This window comes from Amphiprion ocellaris, chromosome 4, assembly GCF_022539595.1.
Source record: "Amphiprion ocellaris isolate individual 3 ecotype Okinawa chromosome 4, ASM2253959v1, whole genome shotgun sequence".
Taxonomy (NCBI): Eukaryota; Metazoa; Chordata; class Actinopteri; family Pomacentridae; genus Amphiprion; species Amphiprion ocellaris.
The window spans coordinates 38,211,667-38,233,145 of record NC_072769.1 but is presented as its reverse complement, the minus strand read 5'-3'; the positions used below and the strand labels follow the sequence as shown (position 1 = coordinate 38,233,145).

General features: G+C 38.7%; 1 protein-coding gene and 1 long non-coding RNA gene across 3 annotated transcripts in view; one reads left to right on the top strand and one right to left on the bottom strand.

Annotated features, from left to right (window-relative positions):
• The window catches only part of LOC111572741 (zinc finger protein GLIS2-like), a 39,143-nt gene that overhangs the window by 3,891 nt on the left and 13,773 nt on the right, over positions 1-21,479 (bottom strand). The window contains exons 2-6 of the mRNA XM_023276542.3: positions 13,304-13,492; positions 9,921-10,114; positions 5,279-5,464; positions 3,498-3,631; positions 1,881-1,999 (exon numbers count right to left, since the gene is read on the bottom strand). Coding sequence (XP_023132310.1) covers positions 1,881-1,999; positions 3,498-3,631; positions 5,279-5,464; positions 9,921-10,114; positions 13,304-13,469 — 799 coding nt within the window. The 5' untranslated portion in view covers positions 13,470-13,492. The remainder of the gene's footprint in view (positions 1-1,880; positions 2,000-3,497; positions 3,632-5,278; positions 5,465-9,920; positions 10,115-13,303; positions 13,493-21,479) is intronic.
• On the top strand, positions 3,553-19,954 carry LOC129348836 (uncharacterized). Of its 2 annotated transcripts, none has more exons than XR_008601547.1 (5): positions 3,553-3,691; positions 9,055-9,136; positions 13,813-13,966; positions 17,352-17,405; positions 19,879-19,954. It is a non-coding gene; the product is annotated as an uncharacterized LOC129348836 (long non-coding RNA). The 2 variants fall into 2 exon arrangements; XR_008601548.1 differs by lacking the exon at positions 3,553-3,691 and adding an exon at positions 5,297-5,516.

Sequence of the window (21,479 nt, the reverse complement as noted above, 5' to 3'; positions counted from 1 at the left end):
GAGAGTCAGAAAGGCTTCTTTGAAACATTTATTGCATCTCACACCTTGTGCAACACAAACTCACCACTGGACATCAATACGGATCAAATACACAGGACTTCTTATTGTTACAGTTACCCACCATGCAAAGCCTTGGTTAAACTGGAGGAGGAATTTTATTGGTTTCTTTTTTTCTCAGGGACTTGGCAACAGGTAGATCCTGTTATGTTCCAATGTCAGCCTTTTTGAAACAATACACTTCTGAGGTGTTGGTATCTTTATGATGGCCTTGTTCGCAGACATGATAGTGAAAAATAAAGAGTAAGGGCACATGTTATCTCCTGTTAGAGAAGTGTTCTGTTCTGTCCTTGTGGCTTCCAGCAGAACATACCAACATTGCTCTGAAGACACCTATTCTTCTTTTCATTGTGTTTGCTGCAGTGCTGTTTTGTCCACATCTCTTTGTTGACTTTATTAAGGGAAAGCCACACACAAAAAACTTTTTAACTGTACAAAACTGATCAGACTTTTATAGTGAAATAATATCCAGCTGTGATTTAGCTGTGGATTCTGCTGTAACTAATACAGAGTCCACAAGTTATTTACTGTTAGATGCTGATATATCCTATCTCCATATCAGGGATAATTCACACTTATCAAGTGCACAGTTCTCTCTCTTTGGAGATTCTCATTTGGATCCTGCTGCTGTTTGATATTGCAGATTTTTTAATAAACTCAGAGGAAAGACTCCTACATGCATATTAATGCTTTTTTATATCCCGTTTAGAGCAAATAATCATGATTATTATAATCTGATCTGTTGACACACTGCACATCGTTATATGAAAGGTGTTGAGTGAATTGGAAGAAGTGTGTGTGTGTGTGTGTGTGAGCATCCGTCAACACAAGGCACACAAACTATGATTTTTTCACTACAAAGCTGCTGATAAGCATTGCTGTTACAGACACCTAATGCTGCTTTCACTTGAACTTGGACACTGTCAATCAATCAATCAATCAATCAATCAATCAATCAATCAATCAATCAATCAATCAATCAATCAATCAATCAATCAATCAATCAATCAAAATTTATTTATAGAGCACTTTACAACAACATAAAAGAAGACCAAGGTGCTTTCCATCAGCATGATAAAACAAAACAATTTGGTTACTACAAAACCATAAAACCACAAAAAACACAACAACCATAAAACCATGAAAACCATCAAACCAAAATGCAGCACAGATGAATGAGTAACATTTAAATAAGGCATTTTGGGACAACATGAAAACAATGTTAGGAGTCAAAGGCACGTCTGAATAGCTGAGTTTTTAGTCTGGACTTGAATAGTGACAGGTCACTGTAGTTGCACTCACTTGAAGTTGAAAAGCGGTTTTAAAGTGAATAATTGACCATGAGTTTAGACTGACTTATCAGAGCTATGGTGACCAATGAGATTTCAGGGCTGTCGGTGTCCGAAGAATTTATAGTAAACCATAAGGACTTCTTAATGTGCTGTAACTGTATTCTCAAAGAAAATGACTCTGTATTGATAACTGATAATTCCATTTGTTTTCAGGTGAAGTTCAGTTTTCTATCTTAGCCTGCCTTCAGATACTGATACCAGACTGGGAACAAAGTGGGCTGATTATTATCACACAGACAGAACACTGCATAGCTTTAGTATAAAACCAAAATAGAAGCTTTTTCTGGTCTTAGTATTGTTTGTCTAATGCCATGCTGTACATCGGGAGGATTTTTGTATGAGGAGAAGGAGTTAATCAAGGTTGTGCGAGATGTATCGTTGCCTTGGAGATCTAGCTTATTTTGAAATCAAGCTGATAAAGTGAGGCTCTGTTCTCTTTGAGGTTGTCTTATTTTTGAAAGGAGCACTTACCTGTGTGTGAGCGGGTGTGAATCTTCAGGTTCTCCAGACGGGAGAAGCTCTTGTTACAGGTGGGACAATGGTGTGGTTTCTCATTGGTGTGTGTGCGGATGTGAATCAGCATTTTATACCTAAAAGAAGACACACATCAGACAAGCTCACAGACTGAAGGGATGTAGTGTTTGAAGGAGTCGGCATCTTTACTCAGGTGTGGCTGCTGATGTTTGAATGAAGGTTGCGAAACAACATATCAACAAGGCCGTCAACAACCCAACTACCTGTTTTCCTTGAACCTGGAGCCTCACCTAACTCTTATTGTTTCCTGCATTCACAAGACGATGCCGACGGTGATATTACTTTACTTTTGCATAGCCACAGTGCCAAGCATGCGGAACCATCAGGTTTGTTCTTGTTGACATAGTTTGTGGTACTGTTACGCAAGCATTCTCTTTCAAAGTGGTTTCTCTGTGGAAAGGAGAAGTTGCAAGAATGTTTATCATTCTGGACTTTTGACTTCTATTAAAGGTGAGGTGTGCGGATAAACTGGATTAGCCGGCAGTTCCACCTGCCCCGAGTCACTTTCTGATACAGGAACGAAATATATTCTTATGCAACAAATAACTAATGCATGGCTTACAATGATTTGAGGTGTGAATGGGGAATTTTAAGCAATTCCTATCGCTCACCATGAGTAGATAATGGAGTCATCCTGACTTCATGTGATTTGAGCACTTTACAGAGTGTCAGTTTTTGCCCTTCTTTCAGAGGCTGATCATCCAACCGACAGCGTTAACATTAACAACACCAGACTACTGATCCCCTGACTTCCTCATAGTGTGGAGCGCTTTTGGATGGGATCATACAGTTCCTCCATACAATACAACCAATCATAGCAACCAAATTATATGCTAATCATTGCAAAAAATAGAACAGGGAAATGCTTCAGCCTAATACCCATAAAACAATAATACTTGTGTTCTGGCTACACTTATCACTCCCTGATGGTGACTTCATCCCGCCACCCTGTCTCTCAGAAACAATGTTCTGTATATTACTAAACTGTATTCACATTTTTGTTTTGAAAGAAGTAAATTTTCTCCCTGAAACCAAAGACTGCAATACCCCTCCTGTTGTCCTCATTTATGGGCACCAAAAATATTGTATCTCTTGTCTGAAAAAAAATCAAAAATTCAGCAAAAAAAATTCCCCAAATTTCTTAAAATTTGCAAATTTTTTGCTTTATTTTTTTTTTGTTTACCACTTTGCAAGTTCTTCCCCACCTAATGTATGATTGCTTGGCTGAGAGGAAGCAGAAAAGATATGTTGATTGGGAACATATTTGTGTTGTGTCATAAACAAACCAGGAGACTGGGGGAAAATAAGTTTACCTCAAAACATAGCTGAAAATGCAGTTTAGCTGTGTAGAAATGTTTAACTGTGTTCTTTTGTTTATGCTTTCTAATCTGTTTTTCATGTCCTGTCATGTGTCCTGTCCTTCATGTGACTCCACGACTCATGCGCCCAACAGGTGAGAGTCACTTCATGGCTCACGGCCCAAACAGGAGATCAACATTTGCACAGCTTATTCCTGTATAACATCTAAGTGATACCTTTGTATTTACACAGTACCTGGCGTTGAAGCCTCTCCCGTTTCGAGCACAGCCTTCCCACTGGCAGCAGTACCCAGAATCCTTTTCAGGCTTGACGTGGAAGTCGTTGATGTGATCCACCAGGTCCTGCAGCGAGTCAAACAGGAGGTGACACTGCAGGACAGAGGAGGAGAGAGAACTGAAGTCAGGGCATGAAGCTGATGATGGATGACGGTAAACGCTCATATTTGATTGTTGCATTTAACTTCACCCAGAGATGATCATATTCTGTTCTATAATCTCATTATAGTTTATTTCATTCAAGCAAATAAATAGCTGTTACTCAAATTATAAGTTTAGTGATCTGACGGAATCATTTACGTTTTTATGAAGCCGTTAAATCATCAAAACTATTTGGTAATCTTTTTGTTTATAGTAAAATAAAAGCAAGTTTCATTGCTGTTGATTGATTAAATTGATTCTAGACAGATGTTTCCATCCCAAAACAGTCATAAGATGTTTAAAAAAACACATAAAACGCAAGACAAAAAACAATAAAATCCCCAGATTAACCACAATTTAAATAAAGAGCAATAATGACTGCATCAAAAACACCCAAATACAATGAGATAATTTCATAGTTTTAAGTAAAAATACTGTTGATGCTTTCATCATTGATCTGTTCCATTAATATTAATTTATAATAACTTTATTTATATAACAACATTTAAAAACAAAGTTTAGAAAGTGCTTTACAGGCAGAGCAAAAAATAGAGGGTAAAACCATGAGGACAAGGCTAAAAGTGATAATAATAATAGTAAATAAATTAAACATAATTAAAATTAAACAACACCTGGATCTATAATAGCTAATCATGATACTATATCATTATTTTCTGTGCAGCCAAATCAAAACGACACTATATTAGTGATGATTCTGAAACTGTCAAAATACCTCATCCTGCCACACAGAAACTTAAGTTTGTCGTTTAGATCATGTGACAACAACAATAGAGTCACACAAGAGTGACTTCATTGTCCAGTATCAGTCCTAAATATGAGACACGTGTCTTAGGTTTAGTTTCGGTATCATTACAAAAGACTTTCAGTGTGTTTCTGCTTGACAGGATCATATCAGTTTCACCCTACAGCATTAAAAACGATTGTTTAGTGTTGTTCTATCTGCAACTTACTGCCACTTCTCTGACATACTGTAAGTCCACCTTGTACTAATAGTTCTACAAATATCAGACTGCAGATCACAACATTTTTACATTTAGTTTGTTTGCTTTTTCACCCGACCAACAACCCAAAACCCAAAGATTAAAGGTATAAAACAGAGAAAAATGGTAAATCACTACATTTTCTGAAACAATAAGAGAAGTTCCTTTACTTTTTGTTGTTGCTGTTGTGAATAATTTTTTTTATTTGGCTTGATAAATGCTAATTGTTATTCAGTAGTAAATTCTAGTGGATGCTACAGCACTCATTTTAAGTATTTAACCTTTGGTGGGCTGTCACTTCTTCTGTGATTATTAAGTTCTTAGCTCCACCTAGTGGTCACTGTATTAGTTGCAGGTTTTTTTTTTTCAATTTTTTTCACCAAATTATTATTTTCTTACAGCAAAAATTGAACATAGCTGTTGTTCAATCTGGTTGGATGCTCAACGGAGGCATTTTTGCTGCTCTTTCATGCTAAATTAATATTAAGAAAACTTCTTTGAAGAGGCAGAATGTTCACACAAATGCAGTTGAGATTTCATGAACAGAGACTTTAGCGAAATATTGAACTAAACATAGAATATTCAGTGCTACGTTTACCTTCATCCAGCGGCAGGCCAGCTGACCATCTAGTGAGGGCTCTGGGGAAACCGGCTTCTCTCTGTTCTGACCAATGAACAGGGAGGAGGGGAAGCTGTAGCCTCTCGGTGGGCTTCTGATCGGGAAATAAAACGGATAACCCGGCGGGGAAGCTCCACCTTCCACACCTCGATGATGAGCTGCTTCCTGAAAGAGAGGTGGACGGAGACAAAGGTCACAGAGGTCACAGCGAGACAATGTAATACTACAGTCGCTATAATCATATCATTCACAGTGTAATTATGAGAAGCCAAGAGGGAATAACTGCTCAGATCAACTTCTGACCTTGATACGTAGTTTTTAAAGACTTTAATTCAATTCAAGTTCAACTTTATTCCAACCAAATCACACCATAAATCCTCTCAGGACAGTTCAAATACTAAGGTCAAGATCTTACAGCATCATAATGCAGAGAGCAACTCAGCAATTTACAATTTTCTTACTTTAGCTTTAGCAAATATTTGATTTTCAACAGCAAAAGTGTAAAATGTGGAGTAAAAAGACTCCTGAATAAAACAATGTAAATAATAAGAGTAAATAAACAAAATTGTAATTTATTATGCTACATTATGAACAGACTTACAGGGTTGTTGAAAAGCTCTTTTTTAGGGGAAAAAAGCTTCAAATTCATCAGTTCTTTACAAGAAAAATAGATTAAATTTTAATTTCTATGCTCCAGGCTTCACTCTGAACAGTGAAAGCAGTAAGCAGATCTAACATTGAACCCTGTAATGACTGATCTGAGGAAATAGGAGAAGGTGACAGAATAAAGATGGATAATTACATTGAAATCTATGATTGTTGGCAAAGCTCTAAACCACTTTAATATTGTTAATATTGTAGCTTCAGTGCTATGTAGCTTGGCTTAGTGCAGTCTTTACAAAAAAGAAACCACTTGCTCTATATTTTTTCATAAAATGGTGAATTTATGTTGTGCTAAAAGGGGGCTTTTTTGGAGTTTTAAATTTATAATGGAAATTCACACTTGCCAGGTAAGTGAATTATTGTGTACAAAAACAGTTTCAAAGGCATTTTTGCCAAACTAATAAGTATGTCAGGGGAACATGAATGAATGCTTCTTAACCCTCGTGTCGTCCTGCGGGTCAAAATTGACCCGTTTTAAAGTTTGAAAATGTGGAGTAAAAAAAATTTTCACAGTGAAACTTCTGATGTCCACATTTTCAACATTTTGGGGAAATCTTTGAATATTTTTTTGGTGGAAAAAAAGAAAAATTAAAAATGTTTCTTAAGAACATTTACAAAAAAATCAACCTAAATCCAGCGAATTTCGCTGAATTTTGGTTGATTTTTTTGTGAATGTTCTTAAAGAAAATATTATAAGTTTTACTGATATATATAGAATCAGTTTAGATATTTTTAGTATTTTTTGGGAAGATTTTTACTCACTTTTTGAAAGTATTTACAAGAATTTTCTTTCCAAATTTGTTTTTTTTTTTTTTTTTTTTTTAAAATAAAACTTTAAGGGAAACTTTTAAGGAGTTATTGGAATTTTCTTCCTGAAGGTTTTGCAAATTTTCAGAAATTTGGGGAATTTTTTTGCTGAATTTTTGATTTTTTTTCAGGCAAGGAAACAATATTTTTTGGAGCCCATAAATGAAGACAACAGGAGGGTTAATGCCCAGTTTTGATGGTTTAGACAAATTCAAAAGGGTACTTTCTGAGCTAAACGATTAATCTGGGCCAAGAGGGGAGATTTGGTGCTCTAACAAAAGAAGCTGTGTGTTTGATGTTTTACCATTCAAGCATGGCTAGAATTTGATTTAGACAGAGTCACTGGCCGGCTGTGTGCTGTGTGCAGACACTGCACCGACAAATTAGATTCACTCCCAGGATCCCAATTCAATTCAATTCAATCCTGCTGAAGAAGAGTGGAGCACATTCAGCCACAATCAGTCCCCGCTCGGATTGTTCTGAGAAGACTGTGGTCATGCCTTCCCACAAGATTCACTGATTAGGTGAAGACACACACCTACACAGAACAGTGCATTTTTTATGAAACACGGGGAGCTTTATTCCTCCAGTCACATTTAGCACACACTAGTCACGTCTGTCAAAGAAGACAACAAGCTCCGTCAGACCGCAGCAGCAGAGATGCACCAATCCAGCAAAATATAATAAGGACAGTGGTGTCTTCCAGCAAACTGACACAAGGTAAAGAAATAGTTTGACATTTTCAGAGACATTTGCTTTCTTGCTGAGAATAAGACAAGAGGATCATGTCTGTCTGTGTATTATAAATACAAATCTGCAGCTAACAGCAACTTAGTTCACTTGCATCTTGTGCGCCTTTTCAGCAAATGAATTTAAAAAGTCACTCATGTCTCCAGAATGTGTCTCTTTAACTTTCAGCTCAAAATACTGCAAAGATGGTTCATCTTACCATCAGTGTATAATCCTCTAAACCTACAAACGGTCTGTTTCAGTGTCTGGAGCTTCAAATGTAGCTGAGTTGCTGCTGTCTGTGAAGGAAAACTTACTCTCTTTCCCCTCGCTGAGGTATTTCCTTCTAGCTGTTAGATGAAGACATTCCAGAATATCATGCAGGTTGCATCTGTCAACTTCAGTCATCTTAAATCAAGTTGTAGGTCCTATAGGTCAACTCAAATTATTCTATAGGTTATGATCTTTGACCCTTGTCCTATTTGCTTCTCCCAAACTGAGGCCATAAGCATGTTTAGACTCTCTCTGTACTGATTATGGCCCTGACAAAGGCAGATGCTGCAAAGTCAAATGCTGTATGAAAACATGACTTGATTATGATTAGATATTGTCTAGCTGACATTCTTTAGCAGACAAGTTGTCTCCTAATTGGGCCGTAATCTAAAAAAAAAGCAACGCTTCATGTATTATTTTGATATTTTCACTGTCATATCTCAGGCAAAAGAGAAAAAGCACACAGGACAGACTAAATTAAATGATATGATTTTAGAAAAGTCTGTCTTTGGATAGGATCAGTTGAATTTTCACTGCAGCATCAGCTTCATCATATCTGTGTCTCCATGGAAGACACGTCACTGACTGGACTCAAATTCAAAGTAGAGGGTTGAGTCACCAAATTTGCATCATGCAAGCTGACGCATTTTGCAAATCAAAACAAATGTCATATATGTGATCCAACCTGCAAATTCATATGTAATAGTGAGCAACATTCATATTCCAGACTGTGACCTGTTCATTCAGCAACAATAGACCTGTGGCTCCATTATGAAAAGAGCCGCAGGCCTCTTTGTTATGAGATCTTTAGGCGAGATATGGAGGTGGCCGGACTCTTTGTGTCCTTCATGGAGCCACACTGTGCAATGGGAGTTCAGTCTTTAGAAATACATGTCGTGAAATGACAAAAGAACTGCAGCTGTGACTATCTAATCTGATGGAGACACACACATAATGCTGGGACCGTCTTGTGAAGGGATCACAGCAGCTGCAACGCTGGGTGTTGTGACACATGAGTACTTAATAGTCATTAACACATTAGATAATGATTACATGAGTTCATGTGCCGGACCACACCCATCTACAGAGCCAAATAACAATACACCTGTAAGTGTTAGTGTTGAGCTGTAGTGATCATACTGTCGCACAAAACTAACGAAAATAACAACAGAATAGCCTTGTTCTGTTCATTTCATTTCCTTATTAGTTTTAGATCAGAGGTATCAGCGCCTTTAACTGACACCTTTTTGCCTTATTGAGCTCTTCTTTTTCATCTGCTTTAGAACCACCTCATGCCCACAGCGGTGTTGTGATGTTTGGCTTTGTGACGGAATCCATGCTGTAAATGTCAACAGATGCTTTCTGGTAAGTGTTTGTTCGGATATCAGAAGTTAAACGCCTTTAAACAAACAGTTAGTGGCATTAAGCTACAGCAGAAGAAGGAGGTGTAAACAGTGGAAAACAGCATGGACATGGTGATCGAAATATGACATTTCAGTTAGTTTTAATGTTTTATACAGGTGAAAGGAAACAATTCTAACAATTGTGCAAAATGATCATAATCAGCTGAAATACTTGTGATCAGGTGACTGTGTAATATTTGTAACAGGCCTACTTGGATGTGACACTATCCTGTGGACTGAATCTGTCCAAAGACACACTGTATCTGCATTTACTATTTTTTAAATGTATTGTTAATAGAAATATTCGCTAAATCAGTATGACATTTAATCAAGCGCAACTACTGAATGCATTTTTCGACTGAAGTGGCTGAATTACTAGGGCCAAAACATAAAAAGTGCCTAAAATGAAGCAAACGTCACATCTTTGTGGTGTTTTGACCCTCTATTTAGCAGCTATTGCTACGTTGTTAGATGAGTCCTCAGTAAGTATTCATAAGTCAGACCACATCCATATTCAAAAGCAGCTTTTATTTTGCTCTCAAATACACACCAGGGAAGTTTTATGACCGTATCTTGTATGATTTCTAGGTGTTGATGAAATCTAACGACAGACATTCATATAAAAACATCTGCCAAAATACTCAAAACTACTACAGGTGTGTCGGAGGCCATGTTCTTGAGATGCCTTGCTGTCATGGCTGGTATTAACGTTTGGAGAGTGTAGTTGTGCAGATGCCTGGACTCACCCGAGAGAAGAGATGTGGCTGAGGGCTGCTGCTGCTGTGAGGGCACTCCAGGGGTGAGGAGGGAGAGGGGGAGGAGGGGGAGGAGGGAGATGGGGAGAGGGAAGAGGCGTGGCGGGAGGAAGGTGACAGGCTGAGGTCCATGGCTGGAGGGATGAAGCAGGACCCGGGTCGTTCTTGAGAGGAAGACTGCGAATCTAGATCGGAGACAGAAGTGAAAGATCTTGGTTAGTTTTGTCGGGCTGTGCAGTACTTCATCACTCTCCTGGATATTTTAACCCTCGTGTCGTCCTGTGGATCAAATTGACCCGTTTGAAAGTTTGGAAATGTGGGAAAAAATATATATTTTCACAGTGAAACTTCTGATGTCCACATTTTCAACATTTTTGGGAAATCTTTGAACATTTTTTGGTGGAAAAAAAAATGTTAAAAATATTGGAAGTTTTACTGATATATATGGAATCAGTTTGGATATTTTTAGGACTTTTTTTTTGGAAGATTTCTACTCATTTTTTGACAATATTTACAAGAATTTTCTTGCCAAATTTGGGGGATTTTTTTGAAATAAAACTTTGAAGGGAAACTTAAGGAATTATTGGAATTTTCTTCCTGAAGATTTTGCAAATTTTCAGAAATTTGAGGATTTTTTTTTGCTGAATTTTTGGATTTTTTTTCAGACAAGGAAACTATATTTTTTGGTGCCTGTAAATGAGGACAACAGGAGGGTTAATATCCACCAATATATGTTACCATGGAGGCTTTTTCAGTGAATTCATCATTTCAATACAAGTTACCACTTCAACCCTCCTGTTGTTTTCATTTACGGGCACCAAAAAATATTGTTTCCTTGTCTGAAAAAAAATCCAAAAATTCAGCAAAAAAAAAATCCTCAAATTTCTGAAAATTTGCAAAATCTTCAGGAAGAAAATTCCAATAATTCCTTAAGTTTCCCTTCAAAGTTTTATTTCAAAAAAATCCCCCAAATTTGGCAAGAAAATTCTTGTAAATATTGTCAAAAAATGAGTAGAAATCTTCCAAAAAAATCCTAAAAATATCTAAAGTGATTCCATATATATCAGTAAAACTTCTATTTTCTTTAAGAACATTCACAAAAAAATCAACCAAAATCCAGCGAAATTCACTGGATTTTGGTAGATTTTTTGTGAATGTTCTTTTTCATTTTTAACATTTCTTTTTTTCCACCAAAAAATGTTCAAAGATTTCCCAAAAATGTTGAAAATGTGGACATTAGAAGTTTCACTGTGAAAATATTTTTTTTTCCACATTTTCAAACTTTAAAACGGGTCAATTTTGACCCACAGGACGACATGAGGGTTAATGCTCCTGACACTCAACTTTTTCTTGTTAGTGAAACGTGACAGTCTCAGTAATTTAACCAATCTAGATGACTGTCTGAAAGTCACAAGAGGTTCGATGTTTCTAAATTTTCTCCAATTGATTGAGAATTAACTGATGTCCTCATTTTAAGGCCCAAGAGTTCTCAAAGACCCTGCAGCAAACTGTCGTGTAACATTTGATTCTAGGCAGAGTTTTTCCAAGCCTGAAGCTTGTGCAGTCACAGTTTTGCAGTTCTCTCTTAACAGGCACAATCTGCTTTTGTGTCTTCACCTCTTGTAATTCTGTATATTCTTCACTTGGACAAAAAGCTGTAGCTTGCCTACAGAGCATTTGCCTTTTGACAGTACCAGCACATGCAGCTCAATTCAATTCAATTCAGTTTTATTTATATAGCGCCAGTTACAGGTCAAATTGTCTCAAGACGCTTTACAGAACCCATATACCTGACCCCCAGAGCAGCCCTAAGGTGACAGTGGCAAGAAAAAACTCCCTTTTAACGGGAAGAAACCTTGAGCAGAACCTGGCTCTTTATGTGGGGGGAACATCTGCCTGCTGGCCGGCAGATGGGTCCAATACTCTCTGTCTTCCAGCCTCTAACTACAAGTGAAAGAAATGCTGAAACAGCCGCTACCCTGTAGGTGACATAAGGATATTTGAGACAGTGCACTGTAGTTTCAATGCAGAAATAATAAGATGGAGCTGACTTCTTTTTTTCACTCAGTAAATGTTTTCTATCGCACAGAAAACATCATAACCTGTTGACAGTGTGAAAAACTTTTCAGCAGAAGGATTCTGAGTCCTAACTTTGTTTGCATTGAGGTGATGGCAGGTACAATCAGCCACTGTGACAGAAGATATTTTCACATGTCACATTTGGAGAAAAAGAGATTATACTAATGACAGCAATGGCAATGTTTTTAGCCCAAACCTGTACGAAACAACACTAACGTATTATCAACTCATAAAGCAGATACAGCCGTGTTTCTGACCACCTGACAGATAAAAACTTAGCGCTTACTGCCTTTTTAGCTCTTTTTCCCTTTTCACAAATGAAAACAGAGCAGAGAAAGTATCAGACTGTTTAGCAGCTATATATTCCACTGCATCCACATGGGTGACAAATTAAAGGAAAAACCCCCATAAAGGGTCCTAGTAAGACGTTGGACCACTGTGCTCCACTGAAACGGCTTCGGTGCACCTTCACCTTAGTAGTTTAAGTCGCTGAACTCTATAAGAGGGATTAAAACACTAATTTAGTTGGGAAAACTTACTTTAAGCTATATTTTACCAGGATTGTCAAGCTTAGGTGTCTTAAAATAAGCCAGACGCTTAAAAAGAAAGTAGTTTTTCACTCAAAAATAGTTTTTCACTTTCATGTAACCTCCTAATTTGAGATGCATTAACCCTCCTGTTGTCTTCATTTACGGGCACCAAAAAAATCTTGCTTCTTTGTCTGAAAAAAATCCTTGAATTTCTGAAAGTTTGCAAAACCTTAAGGAAGAAAACTCCAATAATTCCTTAAGTTACCCTTAAAAGTTCTATTTTTTTTAAAAAAAATCCCCCAAATTTGGCAAGAAAATTCTTGTAAATATTTTCAAAAAATGAGTAAAAATCTTCCAAAAAAATCCTAAAAATATCTAAAGTGATTCCATATATATCAGTAAAACTTCTAATATTTTCTTTAAGAACATTCACATAAAAATCAACCAAAATCCAGTGAAATTCACTGGATTTTGCCGTGCTGTGGTTTTCTCTCAGGTTGCATCATGTCAGTGTCACGCTGCTCTTGTTATCACGGTGACACAGGACAATTAATGTGTATTGAATTGGATTTACAATATTAAGTTACTCTGACAGTGAGAACAGAAAATGAACTTATTACACTATTGCATTATCGCAGTGACAGGGTGAGCAGCTGCAACACGGCATCATCAAAGGCATGTCGTGTGTGTTAACGAGTGGAAATGACGGCAAATAGATTTAGAGATACTGCATGTTGCTCTTCACTGTTTCTGGTGAACTCTCACCTGGAGAGGAAGGAGGTGATGGGAAGGTTGTGCACTGGAGTCGTGGTCGTGTGGCATTGAGGGGGGCGCAGATGGAGGAAGGACAAGCCCTCTTTCCTAATGTCACCGGACCAGCTGTTCGTCCTGACGGGAGCTTCAGGTCCAGCGGCTCGTCTAAAGACAACATGGTGGCTGCTCACTGCTGCCTGCCTGGGAGGGGAAAAAACAGCTTTACCAACTGAGTGGATGGCTTTAAATGCTGATTTCTATGGTCCAAGAAAAGGCATGAAGTTATTTTGAGCAGCTTCACTTTGCAAATTCTGACAGTGCAGCTTATGTGTTTTTGACATACTGATTAGCACAGCTTTGAGCGAGCTTTGTGTTTATAATAATCTTAGAATCTTAATGCCAAATTTACTCATTTTAAAGAAGTGTGTTTGATACTGTATGTGTTAAGCTACCCAATGGAAAAAGTAAGCGAGCATGAGTTTATACAGTACAAAGTACACCTCTTTCCCTCTGATCCACAGGTCCCTTGTGGGCGTTAACCACTACAGGAAGCCTCTCCCCGCCCTCACAGCGGGGTGAGACAAGTCTGATGAAAAAGTCAAGACACATGTGTGCTACACAGGAGTCAAAGCAGCCTCATGAACAGTCTCGCACAGCGGGCCATCGACCAATCAGGTAAGCATGACATTATTTTGGCACCACTCAACAAGTGACATCAGTGTGAAGAGGAGCAGTTGGATCTGAAATGACGGCAAAGCAGTGTGATAACCACACAGTGTGGAAAAAAACCCTACTGTACCTGAACCTAAAGCACTTTGCTGGATGGCAAAACTATCCTTTACATTGTTTGCTTGACTAAAATCAGTTAAACACGGGCCCCAATAACCCTTTATTCTGATTCTTACTGACAAAGGACAAATGCAGCACAAATCACATAAAGTGGCTGCAGCGTCATATTTTTTTATGAACCAGTGAGTGCAACCACTTTCAAAGAATATGGTTGTGCATATTGTTCATCCAGATAAGTTTACAGCCAGGCCAATTTTACTTTTTCCCTCTTTAGTCAAGAATGACACAGCAACACAGTGAAACACTCATATTGCCATTATTTATGATGCATCAGTGATAGTATAAGAAGCATTTCAATGAACTGCATGCTAACATTTAACCCACTCCCTTTAAGCTTTATGTATTCTAAGACAATTAACTCTGCGAACCTCGGCAGGTTTCTGGGCATTTTTTTTGCTTGTTTTGTTGCCCCCTTCACATTTTACCCACTGTAGGCAATTTTTTCACTGCAATGTAAATTCTTGCACGTCTATGGAAACTGCACAACCATCGCTAGAAGCTGAGAGAGCTCAAGCATGCCTTCTGTGCACAGTTTTAATGCCACAAATCATTACAAAACAGAGGGGAAATTGACTATTTACAAAAACTGGGAAAACCTGGAGTCATCATGTACAACATGTTTCCCTGATCAGACACAGATGTTCACAATACTGGATAAAAGGTGACTCTACATACTAAACATATTGTTCTACATTTTAAAGTTGTTTCCATACTTGTCTCCCCATGACTCTGTAAACACTCCAATTCACTCTAATAGTCATTGACATTTTTCCACGTTTGGTGGTCATCGATGAGCCACTAAAGGCTTCATAGCTCCAACTAGAAGCACAAAATGTTTCGTTTTTTTACAGAATCTTTTCAGTCCAAATGACATATTTGTGGAGACTGTTCATAAAGTAATTTTGACTAAAAATCACAATTTTCAGCTTCGATTTTGTTCAGTTCTCCAACGGAACAGAACATCACAGATGAGTAGTTTGAGTCATCAGAAAGTTGAAAACCTAATGATTCTTTCTGTTTTTGCAGTTTCTGGCTGATTAGTGGTGTCATTTTGGTGATTTTTCTCAAACCCACCGGTGGGTTTTAGGGTTCAGAGGGTAAAGTCAGCATGGAAACAGCAGGATTCAGTTCTGTGCTGGCGATTCTAGTCCCAGCTTCGTTCCTGAGGAAAAACCTCTGAGAGGCATTATCATGTGGGTTTGTTACTGTGATCTTTTGCATTTCTGTGGTCCTCTCCTGAGGGGCCAAAGGAGTTTTTACAGTAGTTTTCCACTTGTGATGGTATGATACTCTGGGTGAAGCATGAGACAAACAGCTATCCTGGTCCGTGACTCAACTCGTGGGTTCTTGTTAGATCAAATGACTCAAGGCCCAGATATCTGCTTCAAAGACAAAAATCTCACAGGAGGAAACCAACAGGGGGGGAAACTCTGCAGTGAAGTGGACAAAACCTGCAGGAAAATGTTGGGCAGGTGCTGGGAAAGTTGACACAGCGAACAGACGTTTTTCACACCTGTGAGCTATCGAGCAAATCCACAGTCCACTGTTTTAAGTTCATTTCTGCAAGTCTGATATCTACAGTCACACTGTGTTTGTGTTTTTGTTACAGAAGCTACCATTATTAAAGAAAGAGCCCTGACGGACATATCAACACAGCTCAATATCTGAAGTCAATTTCTCAGATCTGCCAAAAAGAAACTAATACAGAAATATAAAATAATCTTAACTGACTCTGAAAAAGGGTCGCCATGAAGCTTTGTTTTTTGTGGCTGTTGGATCACTTCATATCTTGGTGGCAATTCTTTCATAACCTGATATAAGTTGGGCATTTTAAGGCAACCTTCATGTGACAAACTAATGGATTACATCCTTTATTATAAAAAAAGAAACAGTAAAAATAGCAGTAATTGTCAGATTTTGAATTTTCCAATGGTCGATGAACAACTCATCTGTGAAGAATTATTTAATCAGGAACATATTAACAAATCTAAACTTAAATCAATATATTTAATCAAAAATCACTTTTGCATGTTTTATTATATAAACTGTCAAAACTAAATCCTTTGCACTAACTAGGTTCTGTAAAGTAAACAAAATAAAATCTGCACCTCAGCACAACTGTGAAGTCATGAATGATTCGGTTGTGACCAACAGTCACGTGACAACATTGTAGGGACTTTTCAGCTGAAGTGCAGACTGCAGTTAACCAATGAAGTGAGGAGACAATTTTAGAAACAATAAAAATTCAAGTGCTAAAATATATTAAAATATATGATGCAGAGTTTGTTTGTGCTCATAGAATTTTCCACATGGCTACACTTGGAAATTCCAGGTTTTTCCAATTTTTAAAAGATAAATAATGAAACTAATTCAACTTTGTTTTTTTTTTTGTTTGTTTGTATCATTGTGTTATACTGCACAGAGGACATTTCTGGCTTCTCTCTCCTTGTGGTTTTGTTGTGTCCACTGAAGTGCAGGATTTTATTGCAGTGAAAAATGTATCCACAGTGGGTAAAAATGTAACAGGAGTAAGTTTTTTATTTTTTTTTAAAACATGACCCAGCAACTGTTTGGGGTTCAGAGTTAAAGAAATATTTTTGGTAAGTAAACACATTCATTTAGGTGAAAATATGTTGACAGGAAATTAGTGGAAGGCTGATATTTGCCAAGTCAGTGTTGCACCATGGTGCTGCCTGTAAATCACAACTTATCATTCTTTCATACAGTATCGTTCAAAAGTTTGGGGTCACCCAGATCATTTCATGTTTTCCATGAAAACTCACACTTTTATCCATGTGCTAACATAATTTCACAAGGGTTTTCTAATCATCAATGATCCTTTCAACACCATTAGCTAACACAATGTAGCATTAGAACACAGTTGTGATGGTTGCTGGAAATGTTCCTCTGTACCTCTATGGAGATATTCCATTAAAAATCAGCTGTTTCCAGCTACAATAGTCATTTACCACATTAACCATGTCTGGACTGTATTTTTCATTCATTTCATGTTATCTTCAGTGAAAAAAAACTGCTTTTCTTTCAAAAATAAGGCCATTTTAAGTGACCCCAAACATTTGAACAACAGTGTATGTGTTTGTGTCCACATCAAAAAAAAGCAACATTAAAGCAAGACACATAAAGTTAATTTGTAAGTTTTAAACATTTCATTTTTGGAAAGAGCCAGCCTAACTGTTTTCCTTTCTTCCAGCCAAGCTAAGCTAATTGCCTCCTGGCTCCAGCTCCAATCTGTATGCACAGACATGTGAGTGGTATTGATTTTCTCATCTAACTCTCTGCAAAAAGGCAAATAAAAATGTCACTTCATTTAACCATAGTCTGGAAGCAAATCTATCCTGCAGACAGTTTTGCTTGAAACCTTACACCCACGGCATGAAAATGTTTGCAGGTATCTGTTTTTCTAGACAGTAGGTATGTATTTAGTCGCTGGTTGCCTCCTAAATGGCGCCAGACGTGGGTTGAAAGTAGTTTTGTGACACAACTGCAAAACCTCCACTGGGTGTCTCGCTATATGACTCTTTAATGACAGCTGGCAGTAAGAACGCTCTTAATTTACTTTCACTGGATTAAAACCGGCAACTTTCCAGCTACATGTACACCTCTTTAACTTCTAAACTTGCTGTCGCCACAAATTCTTCCACAATCACTGACACAATCCCCCCCTCCCACCTCGACATAATATAAGGCAGAGGCTAAACCACAATGAAGTCAGTGTTTAGGTCCTTCTGCCGGCTTGCCAGCTACCTCACCACACTGGTTTCACATTCCACAGCAACCTCGCTGACTTCTCTCGCACACACTCGCTGCTATTTGGAGGTATTGTGAAGGCACGCACATACAGGACCATATGTATCCAGGCACGCATGCAGGCCAGGGTCACACCAGCAGACATGCGCAAGTCTCATAATCACACGTGAGCCCCCCCAAACCTCCTGCAGCTCCTCCTCCCTTTTTTCCCTCCATGACCTGCGTTTGGGCAGCATGCCCAGACCCTCTTATGGATCCCCTACTGCCTAGAAAAACACATACTTTGACTATTCACAGACTCAAACATACGTACTTGTGCGCACACGCATGCACACACAGTCGCATATAGTGTATATTCTAAACACATGTAAGGAGTCGCCTCTCAGAGACAGCAACACGCACATTTGTCTTTATATACTCTGAGAGCCCTTATTGACAGACTGCATTTACCAGCTCCAAACCTTCAAAATATAAGCCACACCCCACCTCTGACGCTAATACTGTTCACTTGAAAATCATGCGTACAAAATGTGCTCACGACACATTCACAGTGCATGTACGTTTGGTCACAGCCGTATTCTGAGAAGTGCACCAACATTCACACACAAATAAACATCAGCTCATGCTCAAATACAGTGTGAGCTGATGCCCACTGTACTCAGAGCACTCCAGCACTCCGGTACGCCCAGGCACTTACCCAGCAAACCACGCTTTCTAAAGCAGTGAAAAGATTTTTACATGCGATTATTTCAACCAGCACAGACACACACACAGGTCTGATGACCCCCGCTCAGGTGTAACACACACACACACACACACACACACATAAACACACACATAGGAGAACCTTTCCTCCTCTCACAGGAAACATTTGCTTCCACGGTGCCCTGATCTGGCCTCTCCCTCCCCGTTATTTTTTTACTCCCCTCACTCTCCACTTCTCTCACTCCTTCCTGTGGTTTTCCTCTCCCAGTCCTCCAGTAGAGCATACCTCTCCTGTTCCCTGCACCTCCCACTCCTTTTTCTTCTCTCATTTTTTTATTCTCCAGTGCATTTTTTTGAGCTCCCCTCTTTCATTTCGCTTCAATTTCTCGTCTTTCTGTTGCACTTCTAAGACTTTATAAGACTTCAATGACACATCAGTTTTAGATGTTTTACTCCTCGTTCTCTTTTTTCTCCCTCCTCGGAGAATAAATGCATAAAAAACACAAAAAGGTAAAATTGAGATGACAGAATCCCAAGTTTTTCTAATCTTAATGAGGAGTGGAGGAAACAGAGGGAAGGAAGAGGTGAACAAGACAGTCATTCACTCTATTAATGATGCCAGTCCTTATGTTTTCGAGGTTATATCTTTTGATCTTTCCATCCGAGGTCCTTATAAGGTCTTATGCAACGCCAGTGCAACAGTGGGGATGACAGCAGGCTTTGTTTTTGTGACTTGGAGGCATATAGAGGCAAGAAGAAGACTGACGTAAAGGCCGAGGTGTGGACAGTTGACAAAAGCAGAAAGACTGAGTGGTTTGCGTTGAGGAAAAGCATGGTTTCTTAGTACACAGAAAGGGGCTGAGAAAACAGCAGGGGGCTCATCCTACTACACAGACTGTGGTGAGAAGGAGACAAGAAGAAAAACATAGTTCTTGGAGACAAAAGTTGTTTTAAAAGAGGCAAGACAAACAAGAGTTCTACTTTTCCTACTGACACCCGAGCATTTTCGCGTTGCACAATATGTTTTTGACTGTTTTCAAAGGCCCAAAACGGCGTCGAGCATCCAGCACACTAATGACCATATCACATTTCAAACTCAAGTCACAAAAACAAAACCGCTGCCACTGCAGTTAGATGGCTTCTCCCGCCACGGCAACGAAAAGGAAATTTACTGTCAGTGTTCACAAGTTGTGAATGTGTTGAACCACTGTTTTATATGATGTCAGCTCTGATTCACAGCACATGCTCTCTGTGCCAACATTCAGGACAGTGAATTTCCCTCTGGACGAGAAAAATGGCATGGTGCGGGGAGACGGAGAGTGAGTAGGCGGTGAAAACGGCAAGTAGAAAACAGAAACTGTGGGAGTCAGACGTGGGCTCCCACCCTTTCCTCTACTCACACTTTTCCCATTATTTGTCTGGGTATTGCCCTCCCTCTCTCTCTCGCTCTCTCTCTCTTGCATCTCAGCAGCGCTAAGTGATGCAACTCTGCAGAGCAAGTCTGCAATAGCCACCAGTAGAGCCTGCAGTGTCTCTCGCTCTGACACTGGCGTCTTCACCACTTAGGAAGGGAGTGGTGGTGGCTGTCAGGGGAGGAGGAGCGGGGGAGTAACCTCTCAAGACGGGGATTATGCCGTTTTTAACAGGAAAAACGCTCTATCCCGACTCTCTGCACATCCCCAAACTCGCAGACTGACCTTTAAAAGGAGTTGGAGCAGCCAGCTACTACTGAAAACGCTCATAAAGGTCAAACAGAAAAGTTTCACGACGGCAAGAGATGTGCATAATTCTATTTATTTAAATTAAACCCCACTCACATAAACAGCAGGCTGTGGAATTCAGCAGTGAACAGATGGGTGAGATATGTGCTAAATGGTGCACATGGTGATATAATCTAATGAGTAACTTTACTTCAGCGCTTAAAGGACATTAAACCTCACCAGTCAGTTGCTGTGTGACATGGTCATATAGTGTCTCGTCCACCAAGCCCAGGAGCTACATTATATCCTTGTCTTCAAGGATATTTATTGTCATTGCATTTCTGTAGCGAAATTTTGTTGGCACTCCAAAAAAACAACATAGTACAACAAACAACAAAGAGCTGCATAAAACAAGTAAACAAGTATTAAAATTTCTCTCTCTCTCTCTCTCTCTCTCTCTCTCTCTCTCTATATATATATATATATATATATATATATATATATATATATATAAGTAAATAGGAACAAGTATTTTTTTAAAAAGTGTAAAAGTGATAGTGCAATGAGGTGCAACATCTGCTTTAAAGTGTCTGATGCCAGTAAAATGCTCAGTATGAATTGGTTATTGCACATTAGGATGATTATTGTCCACATATTCTCCACAATATGTCCTGCTTCTCTGTTCTTACTCATGGATCACATTTTATAATCATTATGTGTAATCAGTATTTTTTGTTTGTTTGCTTTTTTGGCATCACCCAGATGTCTGCCTCGGTCCAGACCTTTATTCCATCCACTCCACTGAGTTGACTGATTAGTCTGGCATCCTGACATGGAAGAGCAGCTTCTCGGTTGAAATAGCAACCGGTCCACAGACTGCATGAGGAGGACTCATGATTATAGCCAATCCAAATTTGATATGACCCCGACTGATTAACAAATATATTTTACATAAATTGCATGCATTCTCAATATCTCGTGAGAACATAGTTTAGTTTTTATTTACTCTGCTCTTAAAAACCAGTAGCTTATGCTGGTATGACGTGACATCAGTGGCGAAGTAAAATGATGGGATCCTCAGCAGATATAGATGTTGGTCTTTAATGATTGGTTAGGGCAAATCAAATTTCCTTTTCCTCGGAAATTGGTTGAAGATGGAAACAGTG